This window comes from Mobula birostris, chromosome 6 (assembly GCF_030028105.1).
Source record: "Mobula birostris isolate sMobBir1 chromosome 6, sMobBir1.hap1, whole genome shotgun sequence".
Lineage (NCBI taxonomy): Eukaryota > Metazoa > Chordata > Chondrichthyes > Myliobatiformes > Myliobatidae > Mobula > Mobula birostris.
In genome coordinates, this window is record NC_092375.1 from 20,090,465 (window position 1) to 20,102,590 (window position 12,126).

The window sequence follows — 12,126 nt, forward strand, 5'->3', positions numbered from 1 at the left end:
AGATGCTGCCTGACCTGCTGAGTTTTGCGTGTGTTGCTTCAGCTCTAGATATGTTGGTGTGCGTATAATTATGGATGCCATGTTAAAACAGTTAAATCAGCCAGAGAGTCCATTTACATTGTCCCACATAACTTCAGAGGTTCTCCTGGATTTCTGTAGTTACCCAGCATAATTCTGGTGGGATTTGCAGAACCCCAGTAAAATACTACTGTGTGAGTTATATGCACTTCCACCATTCCAGGAGTTTCCAATTTAACTTGAGGGGCAGTTATTCAATTTGCCTCAGGATGCTACATTGATGACCAGGTGAAGTACTCCCTAACCCAAGAGTTAGTCCCGCTGTTCCTATGATGGATAATATCAGCTTAAAGTAAAATGTTCTATGGACATTGCTGGCAAGTCCAAAATGTATTAGTCTTCCCCAGTCTGACTGTACTCTAATGGCTTAATCAGGGTGCAGTTGGGAGACAACAGCATTTAACTGAAATCACATGTAGCCAGGATGGATAAGGAAGGCAGATTTTATCCACTGAAGCTCTTAATGAATATGATGTATTTCTCTAACAATTCAGAAATTTTATGCCACCATTACTGAGACTATTTTTTAAAATTTCTGATTTTAATTTCTCAGCTGCCTTGGTGGGATTTGATCCCAGAAGTTAGTTGTCCAGTAACAACCACAATGCTACCACAGGGTAAATGCAAAAGTGGTTCTCTAAGTGTGATTTTAACCCAGCTAACTATCCAAGTACTAAAGAGGTTTTAACAATGTATCAGTGATTAGTCCTTTTCAGATAAAAGTGCAAATATTTCTCTTTGCAAAAGTGAGCAGCCTGACATTCTGAGATGATAATGCTGCCAATTTCACTAATTTGGATCAAAGGAAGAATTTACCTCAGTGAACTCTTAATAAAAAATACTGTTTCATTTGGTTAAGGAGTTAGTCAGCTAAGAAATATTACAGAAAGTGGCCGAAATAAGGTTCTAATTGACTGAAATGAGAATAAAGCTGCATTTGTTGAAGTTTTTGCTTTCTTGTTAATCACTTTCAAAAGTGTAGCCATACAAAGTGTAAAGCTGAAATAAAACTAAGATTGAAAATGAAAAGTAAGTTGGCAATAATAACACATTTATTTCTGTGACCAAAACAAAACTTTCACAGTTGATGTACGAAAGAGCATTGAAAAAAGTAAGCATAATTTTACATTTAATTCCATCCCTACTTAACCTTGCATATTTCTTGCTTTTTAATGGGTAGACACAGGGTGCTGTCCTTGATTCATACTGAGAGGAGGAGTAGTGGTCTGAAAGGAGACTGAGTCCAGTGTTGATGAGGCAGGGAAATGTGCTGACCAGCTGGGATTACAGAGCGGTGCTGGAATTGGACTCCAAGATGCCCCGAGATGCATTGTGCTAACTGTTCTGCGACTGTGCCGCCCATGTTAAATTATCTTTCTCTAAGCTCAGCTAACTCAAGATAGTCTAATAATGGAATCCAGGATCTTCTTGACTTATGTTTACATCACAAAACCATAGGATGTAGGAGCAGAATTAGGCCATTTGGCCCATTGAGTCTGCTCTGCCATTTCATCATGGCTGATCCAATTTTCCTCTCAGCCCCGTTCTCCTGCCTTCTCCCCATATCCCTTCAAGACCTGATCAATCAAGAAAAAAAATCAACCTCTGCCTTAAACATACCCTCTGACTTGGCCTCCACAGCTGGCTGTGGCAACGAATTCCACAGATTCACCACTCTCTGGCTAAAGAAATTCCTCTTCATCTCTATTCTGAGGCTGTGCCCTTTAGTCCTAGACTCCAACACCATAGGAAACATCCACTCTACTGAGGCCCTTCACCATTCAATAGGTTTCAATGAGGTCACCCCTCATTCTTCTGAATTCCAGTTATAGGCCCAGAACCATCAAATGCTCTTTCAATCCTGGAACGTGCACAATGTTTTGCAAGCAGAGATCACAATTTCTATACAAAGAATTTCTAAATTCTCAGTTCTATCTTTCTATCTGTGAAATCTTATCCCTGGGAAATAAATTTCCTTGTGTTCATGTTATGTCAAGTTGAGTCAGAAGGTGAAAAATAACCTTGAGCACATTTATTTACCTTAGAGAGAGATCCACAACATATCATATCTTTCACATGAGAAGTTTTGCCTCAGTTTACCTCCAGTTATAGGATATTGGTCTGGAGTAAATGTTTCTACTGTCATTGGTACAGGAGACTGGCAGATAGACTTGCTGCCAGCTTTACCTACTTGGCAAATAAGAACTTGTCACAGTTGTTTTCTCTCCTTCACACTGTACTTGTCAATTTTGACTAGAATTTTTTCAGATTACAAACAGTTCTCAGGAATGGGACCCTGTTATAACCTGCAAATTGCCTGGATGTGGCATTACTATTCTTGGTAATTTGTTAAACGTGACCTCTGACACTGGTGAAACTTAGCATCTGGGGCAAATCTGAAAGCGAATGTCAATCAAGATAGTTTATGGTTTCTAAGGCAAATCAACAGAAAAATCATTTTTCAAATGTCATACTAAATGCTGGAGAAGCCCAGCCAGCCAAGCAGCATTTATGGAGAGAAATAAGCAGTGGACGTTTTCAGGCCAATTTTGTTGTTTTGGGTCAAGACCCTTTGTCTGTCCTAATGAAGGGTCTCGGCCCGAAATGTCAACTGTTTATTCCTCTCCATAGATGCTACCTGACCTGCTAAATTCCCCCAGCATTTTGTGAGTGTTGTTCTGGATTTCCAGCATCTGCAGACTCCTTTGAGTTTATGATTTTTCAACTGTACCCTTCATTCAAATACTGGCTCTTACAATCCCTCCTTTCCCCAGTAACAGGTTTCCTTATGCCATGCCAGCATGGTAGACAGCTTGCTCTTTTAATCTGCATTGATTATCAATCATTCACTAAAATAATCCATAGCAGATTATGGTTTCCTCTTGTAATATCCTTCTTCCTTAAGGCATGCTAACACTACATAGCTGCAACATCTGAATTTACTGTCTCCAGCAAACGCCAACTAAACTCAGAAATTTTCTGCAGAAAACAGGGAACAAAAATGTTTTGCTATTGGAAGACTTTGGCTCCTTTTTTAAAATAGCTTACTCTGAACCTTAAGTGTACAGAACATCCTTCTAGATGATAGTGGATACATATGATTATACTGAGCTTATGTCTGATAAAAATTTTTAAATCTTTCAGGAGAAAGAAAGGCTCTTGGAAGCTCGAAATATCTATGTTAATCGGATCACAAAGAATAAGTCATCATCACCAAGACGCAAAGGTAGATCAACCTGGGTGCATTCATATTGATTATTATAATGTTATTCAATAGCAGTCATTCACAGCCTTTTACCTAACCTTTGATTTGATTGAGAATCATTGTAAGGCATACTCCAGTACCAGAGTTACTGTGACTTTGTTGCTAATGGTATCATTACTTTTGTATCAAAGGGTTAAGAGTTAAATTCCCACTGTTATGGCCTCAGTATTAACTCCCTCCCCTTACACACACACACACACACACACACACACACACTCAAGTGGGTCTTAAAAATTAAAAATTGGATATGCAACTACAAATCTATTTAGAGATACAGGCATGCAACAGACCCGTGCAGCCTAATGAGCCTATGCTATCCAATTACACCCAAATGACTAATTGATCTACCAGCCCAGAGGGAACCCATGTGGTCATAGGTAGAATATACAAACTCCTTACAGACCATGGCATTATTGAACCCATGTCACTGGTGCTGGAATAGCATTACTCAAGCCGCAATGTTACCATGCTGCCCCAGACATTCCATGTAAAAGCCTGCAGCTAACTTTTCTGGCCGCTGGACGAAAGACTTAAGTCAATCCCATTTTAGCAAGACTCCGTTGTCGTAATTCGGCACTGACTAGATGGGCCGAAGGGCCTGTTTCTGTGTATGTAGCACTCTACGACTCTATAATTAGATTTCTGCATTCTAGATAGGAGTAGATTAGAGATTGTTGGAGCATGTTCTTGTGATAAGGAGGAGCAATCTCACCAATCCTCTGATATCCTGTTTGCTCGTGTACTGTAGAGAAAGAAATCTGCTGTCTCTGTCTGGGATGGCTAATGTGTCAATCCAAATGTAGCAATGTAGTTAGTTCATAGACTCAGTTAATTGTCTTGTCAAAGGCCTGGTAAGACACTCAGTTAAAGGAATTACTGATTTTTTTTTCTATTTCAGAACGAGATTTTATTCACGATAAATATCTACACTCAGTGGCCACTTTATTAGAGTCAAATTAGGACAATAAAAGCTGGCTGGTGCTGTCCATGTCCCATGAATGAGTGAAAAATGGTGTGGTGTTAATATTAGAATGGCTACTGAGCATATCACCTTGTCCACACTTCAGTGAGGGAAAGCCAGTCTGAGCTGTTCAGCTTTGTCTGGCAGATCTCACATATCAGATGATAGAGATTCTCTGATAGATATACAAAATATATAAGAAATTGTTATTGTCTCTTCATTATACTCTTGATATGTATTTTAATATTATTTAAATAGGAGTTACCCATATTACCAAAATCCTCAATGAGCAATACCAAAGGAGATCTAGCAGTATATGTCCCGATGAAGAGTCTCAGCCTGAGCATTAACTGTTTATTCCTCCTCCATAGATGCTGCCTGACCTGCTGAATTCTTCCAGCATTTATGTGTGCTACTCTGGCAGTATATAAAGAAGATTAGAGAGTTTAATGTTTTGTTTAGATTGCTTGCACCTTCGACTCCTAGTTAACCAACAATAAGTAAAATAGTTAATAAATAGTTGTGCTTTGCATCATAACAACTACAAGCCTAATTGTCTAACCCCATTTCATTATTCAACATGCTGTGCTATTTGTGAAATCTTGGCTATGGGCAGATGCTCTGCTGCCCTGAGTTAACCTTTAGGTCAGACTGCTCCTTGCAGTTACAGACGCCTACATCGGCTCAGGATATTGGCTATCTCAGTGTGACCAATCGGCTGCACTGGCAAAATGTCTCGGTAGACGTGCACAAGAGGGGCACAGATAGAGCGGATAGGGGTGATGTCACAGGTACCTCTTTTACACTGAGAGTGGTGGGTGCGTGGAACACCCTGTCGGGGGTGGTGGTAGAGGCAGATACATTAGGGACATTTAAGAGACTCTTAGACAGACATATGGATCACAGAAATGTGGAGGGCTAGGTAGAGGAAAGGGTTAAGTTGATCTTAGAGTAGGTTAAAAGATCGGATGTCATAGGGTGAAGGGCCTTTACTGTGCTGTAATCTTCTATGTTCTAAATAGACAAGGCTCCACCCTCAGCAGCAACTGTCTATTCAACATCTACAAAATAAAATGTGTTAAAATTACAAACAAGAGAAAATCTGCAAATACTGGAAATCCAAGCAACGGGCACAAAATGCTGGAGGAATTCAGCAGGCCAGGCAGCATCAAGGGAAAAGAGTAAACAGTTGACGTTTCAGGCCAAGACCATTCATCAGCACTCTTTTAATAAAGTTGTAAGACTAAAACATACACAGATATAAACATAAACATATATATATATATATACACATACACACACATACATATACATATATATACACACACACACACTTGCAGTTAAATGCAGGCAAGCACGTGGATATTTACGCAAATTTCATTTAAGCAATTATTTAAAAGTAGTAGTTCTACTTGTTTTCTCAGAAGTTGATTTCTCCCATAAATTTGAATGGGTCTGATAATCTTGAACCAGGGTTGAACACTACACAGGTTTAGTGAGGGACAGGTTTCCAGTCAGAGTGCTGGGAAAATGTGGAAAGATGCAGTGCTCCATTGGACCACTCGTAGAATCTAATAGACATCAGAGACAACTGAGCGGACAATACCATCACCAGCTTAAGCCTATGCTAATGCGAGAAAACCGGAGCTTGCTCTGAGCATCAAAGGTAAATCCAGCGAAAAACGCTGGTGTCGGGCAGATGCTCTGCGGTACGGGAAGAAAATGGAAGTCAATACACCATTCGGTTAACAGATGGAGATGTTATCAGGAAGATGAGAAACTGGGAAGGACGGGAAAACAATCGGACATCTTTCTCTTATGCACTAAAATGGAGTTCATAGGTGGGTTGTGTATGTAGTGCAGTTGCAGTACTTCACTGTGCTGAAGGATCAGAGCGGCTGCAGTAATTCACCAGTTGAACACTAAGGGGTGCCATTGTACCACCACTGACCAAAGACACACAAACGCAAAAACATGAAATAAAATAGGTTTTATTTTAATCCTATGAATGAAAATGGTTGCAGCTTGACCCATTTCACCACCAAAAGGCCCGCAAATGTTTAGCATTTATTGAATAATCTGTTTTTAATATCTTAATATTTACAAACGCTAAGGATATCTATAGTATGCCAAGTTTGTAAAGGATATAAGGTATATTTCTTTCCCTATCATTTCTATTGAGAGAGGATTAACCCTAATTCAGTCAGGAGGAGAAACAACCAGACAAAGTTACATCACAGAAATGCTGGAGAACCAACTGTTCCAACTGAATGAACTTTCATCAATAATTTAGAAATTAAGCATATTTTAAGTTGCAGCAAAGAAGGAAAGATGGAAGGGACATTAGGGGAATATCTGTTATGGATTGGAGACCATGAGAGTCAGAATGATGCAAATGGTGGCGGTGCTGTATGAGAGAAAGTGGTTCGCCTGAAACCACTAGTGGACATTGAACTGTGGCGCTAACTCTTTTTCTCTCTCCACATATGCTGCCTGACCCGCTGAGTATTTTCTGTTTTTATATCAGATTTCCATCATCCAAAGTTTTTGCTTTGCAATGTAACTGAGTATACCACATCAATTTTGCTCCTGATTTTATGGAATTTGTGAATTGAATGTAGAGAAAATTTTAGGAAGAAGGAAAACCATTTGATACATTCTTGTTCAATAAATAATTTACTGACCCACCAAATCCATCAATACACAGCATCCAATTAGCTTCTGAATCCTTTTATATTCCCCTATTTATCCCATTATCCCATAAGTCCTTTACTGTGTCTTTAAAAATGTTCTGCCTAATAGATGAATGATTTTCCTCCATTACAGTTTTACATTTTACATTTTTCAATTTAGCAAGAGTGAACCATCAGAGCCCAAAGTTAAGATGGTATTGTGCCAAATATCTCAACTGTGGAGTCGTAAAGATCTACACTGTGGTCACAGGCCTTTCAGCCCAACTGGCCCATGCTAACCAAGATGCCAATTCAATCTAGTCCCATTTGTCTGCAGGTGGCCCATATCCTTCAAAATCTTTCCTATCCTAGTGTCCTGCCCTAGTGTCTTTTATCAGTTGTTCTTGTACCTGTTTAACCCTTTCCTCTGGTAGCTCTGTATGTCTCCCTGTATGGATGCATAAATATTACTGCTATTTAATTGGCCCTTATTTGCACTTGAATTATTTTTGTGCTAGTTTTTAAGGACTGATGTTAGTCTTCCCTATGTTCTACTTAAGTTCAATTATATATTCTGGTACATATGGCATTGTATAATTTCCAATGAGTTTGGCTGCACTTCAGTCAAAATTGTGAAAGAATTAACGCTGTTTGAATGTGTTGCGATAGAATAAAAGCTAATATCCACAAATTTTGCTTTGATCTCGCCTTTGGCAGATTCCACAGCTTCGTTAATTGTTGTCTGTTTGTTACATAGCAAACATAGCCAAAGCAATACAGACAGAAGAACGTATTTCTCCCATCAATTCCTTTTCTCCACACAATGTCCTCCCAAATGTAGAGAAGAACACCATCGACAGCGAGGTAACCATTCTGATTTGCATTTTTATTATTATCAGATGTAATGTGGCTCTATTGACGTTTGGATGATGTATTCCTGTAACAGAAGGAGGCTCTGAGAGATGTCGACGATGAAGACAAAGGATCAATTAGACAACTCATAAAGGACGACAATGAAACAGAATCTGAGGCAGTGAAATTAAGAAAAGGTAAATCTGGTCCATTTTAATGTTGAATGGTTCTTACTCATTTACACTTATACTCACTAACTGTATAAGTGCATCATCGTCTGGTATGGGGGGAGAGCTATTGCACAGGATCAAAGTAAATGCAGAGAGTTGTAAAATTGGCCGGTAATATAAGAGCTTTATATTAGAAAATTGCAAATGACAGTAAGTATACACAGTGCCTTTAGAAAGTATTCACCCCCCTTGGACGTTTTCATGTTTTATTGTTTCACAACATTGAATAACAGTGGATTTAATTTGGCTTTTCTGACATTGATCAACAAAAAAAGACTCTTTTGTGTCAAAGTGAAAACAGATCTCCACAAAGTGATCTAAATTAATTACAAATATACAACACAAAATAATTTATTGCATAAGTATTCACCCCCTGTAATATAACATACCAAATCATCATTGGTGCAGCCAATTGGTTTTAGAAGTCACATAATTTGGTTAAATGGAGATCTGTTTTTGGAGACATGTATAGTAAAATTACACCTGTGTAAAGATTGTAGTAAAATTACTCCTGTATCTGTAAGGTCCAACTGCTGGTGAGTCATTATCCTGGCAAAATCACCATGAAGACAAAAGAACACTCCAAGCAACTCTGCGAAAAGGTTATTGAAAAGTTCAAGTTAGGAAATGAATACAAGAAAGTTTCCAAGTCATTGAATATCCCTTGGAGTATAGTTAAGTCATTCGTCAAGAAAGAGAAAGAATATGGCACAGCTGTAAATCTGCCTAGAATAGGCCATCCTCAAAAACTGAATGACTGTGCAAGAACGGGATTAGTGAAGGAGACCACCAAGAGACGTATGACAACTGTGGAGGAGTTACAAGCTTCAGTGGCTGAGATGGGAGACTGCGCATACAACTGTTGCCCAGGTTTTTCACCAATCACAGCTTTATGAGACAGTGGCAAAGAGAAAGCCACCATTGAAAAAAAACTCACATGAAATCGCGACTAGAATTTGCCAGAAGACATGTGGGAGACTCTGAAGTCATCTGGAAAAATGTTTTATGGTCTGATGAAACCAAAATTGAGCTTTCTGGGCTATCAGATTAGACATTATGTTTGGCATACACTGCAGCAGGCCCTGGAAGGTTTGTAAGGGTAGAGGGTAAAATGAATGCAGCAAAATACAGGGAAATGTTGGAGGAAAACCTGATGCAGTCTGTAAGAGAATTGCGAGTCAGGAGAAGATTCATTTTCCAGCAAGACAATGCTCCTAAGCATAAGGCCAAAGTTACACAGGAATGACTTAGAAACAACAAAGTTAATGTGGCCAAATCAGAGTCCAGACTGCAATCCAATTGAGAATTTGTGGCTGGACTTGAAAAAGGCTGTTCACTCATGATCCCCATGCAATCTGACAGACCTTGAGCAGTTTTGTAAAGAAGAATGGGGAAAAATTGTAGTGTCCAGTTGTACAAAGATGATGAAGGCCTATCCACACAGTCTCAAGGCTGTAATTGCTGCCAAAGGTGCATCTACTAAATACTGACTTGAAGGGGATGAATACTTATGCAATCCATTATTTTGTGTTTTATATTTGTAATTAATTTAGATCACTTTGTAGAGATCTGTTTTCACTTTGATACGAAAGATCAGTGTCAAAAAACGCCAAATTAAATTCACTGCGATTCAACATTGCAGAACAATGAAACAGGAAAACTTCCCGGGGGGGTGGGGGGAATACTTTTTATAGTAACTGGACACACGCTTACTGCAATTCACAGCTTTTTTCTCTCTCTATTATCATGTACTGCTGGTCACTATGTTAACAAATTTCACAACATGGCCTGTGATATGAACCCTGTTTCTGATTCTGATTACACTGAAAGCAGTTATAGGAAATAACATGGGAAACAATTACATTTTTTAAGGGTCTCGACCCAAAACGTCGACTGTACCTCTTCGTATAGATGCTGCCTGGCCTGCTGCATTCACCCGCATTTTTTGAGTGTGTTGCTTACATTTTTTTAAGAATTGAATTCAGGAAGGTTGCACCATAGAACATTCATTCCCAGAAACTTTCATACGGGATTTTCATTGTATCACTAATGATCATGAGAGAGAAGCCAAACAGGGGCAAACTACTTCACTGCAGGGAAATAAAAGGAACTGGTGTGAGATGGAGAGCAATATCAGTGGAGAAAAATTCCATTATCCAATTTACCAAGGACAGTACTCAACAAAAATAAACAGACAAGAACACACAATTTGTAGTAACTGTAAATGCTATTAATTTGTACCTCGCAATCTAATGTTAATACATGGAAAATTACAAATTGTTAACCTTTACAGTTCAGATCCTATATTAGTGAATATATCTCAATGGCATTTTTAGTTAATGCTTCTCTTTAAATATTTTAAAATATATTAGAGCCATTGCATCTTCTGTGTTATCGGCTGTGCTTTACCAGTAAGTTCAAATCATTAGTCGGAGTTATGAATAGAAAAATGTTTTCATTTAAAGAAGACCGGTCTTCCTATGAAATTACTGGACAATTGAACCTGAAGTCATTTGCCCATTTAAAAGCAGACAGAAGCTGCTGTAGACACTAATTGCTGTTCTTCTGTACATTACATACATTTATTGTCTATTATTACTAGTGGTTAATTTTGCAGGGGTGGTGTGGGGGCTTATTAGCAATCTTTCAAGTCTAACAGCTGTTCACAAGTGCCTGACTCCTTCTTGCTGAATGCATTTTAGGTGGTAGGAATACATTAGTCTTTAGGATTGGCTTTATAATTGCAAAATATATTAACCCAATAATAATCAGGCTATAAGAATGGGTACATAGGTAGAATAATAAAAAGTTATAGGGCACCACAGCACAGAAACAGGCCCTTCAGCCCATCTATTCTGCACCAATCTATTATTTTGCCTAGTTCCATCAACCTGCATCTGGATCATAGCCCTCCATACCCCTCCTATTCAGATAATTAAAATGTATTGATACTACATATTATGGGTAACTATTTTAATATTGGAGAGAGGAGAGAAGAATGAAAGTGAAGACAAAAAATTAATTCACCTTTATCACTCCATTTAGATATCCTAAAGCAATTCTTTAAGGCCATATTTTCTTAGGGAGGATGCCTACAAAAGAAATAGTGGTTTCAAAAAGAAATAGTGACCACTCATTTTAATTCCACCTCCCATTCCCATTCCGATACGTGTATCCACGGCCTCCTCCACTGTCGTGATGAGGCCACACTCAGGTTGGAGGAACACCTTATATCCGTCTAGGTAGCCTCCAACCTGATGGCATGAATATCGATTTCTTGAATTTCCGTTAATGCCCCCCTCCCCCACTCCTTCACCATTCCCCATCCCCTTTTCCCTCTCTCACCTTATCTCCTTGCCCGCCCATCACCTCCCTCTGGTGCTCCTCCCCACGTTTCTTTCTTTCATGGCTTTCTGTCAGATTCCCCCTTCCTCAGCCCTGTATCTCCTTCACCAATCAACTTCCCAGCTCTTTATTTCATCCCTTCCCCTTCAGGTTTCACCTATCACATGGTGTTTCTCCTTCATCTTCTCCCACCTTTTAAATCTACTCAGCTACTTTTCTCCAGTCCTGCTGAAGTGTCTCAGCCTGAAACATCAACTGTACTCTTTTCCATAGATGCTGCCTGGCATGCTGAGTTCCTCCAGCTTGGATTTCCAGCATCTGCAGATCTTCTCTTGTTTATGAGTGCTTTATTGATCCTAGTTCTTCCACAGGTGGGGCGGAATGAATTTAACAGGGTAGGAGGGTGGGTAATTTATGAGATGGTCTTTTCATTGCTTCTGTAGGCATTTGATGTTCTCCATCCATCCTGTTTTCTTCTGGACACAGTCATGGGGCAGGGAATCATAAGCATGTGAGAATATGGGAACATTCAAACAGTCACTGAGTATAAGCTTCAGTCTTCTCCTGTCTGCTTGGTGTTGTCATCTTGTGAGAAAATTGAGATTGGTTCTTTTGTTATCGACCCATTGTTTAGGATCATGACTCAGATGCCCTCTTGAAGCAAATGTTAAGCAGTATATTTCTGCGGGTAGCCGACTTTGGGGAAAGTATTCCACAGTCCCT

The 12,126-nt window shown here is 39.2% G+C and overlaps 1 protein-coding gene across 1 annotated transcript in view; it reads left to right on the plus strand.

The window, feature by feature from the left end:
- Nucleotides 1-12,126, plus strand: part of LOC140199731 (lebercilin-like protein) — a 58,033-nt gene that overhangs the window by 40,363 nt on the left and 5,544 nt on the right. Inside the window, exons 5-7 of the mRNA XM_072262208.1 lie at nt 3,223-3,304; nt 7,734-7,840; nt 7,923-8,025. Coding sequence (XP_072118309.1) covers nt 3,223-3,304; nt 7,734-7,840; nt 7,923-8,025 — 292 coding nt within the window. The remainder of the gene's footprint in view (nt 1-3,222; nt 3,305-7,733; nt 7,841-7,922; nt 8,026-12,126) is intronic.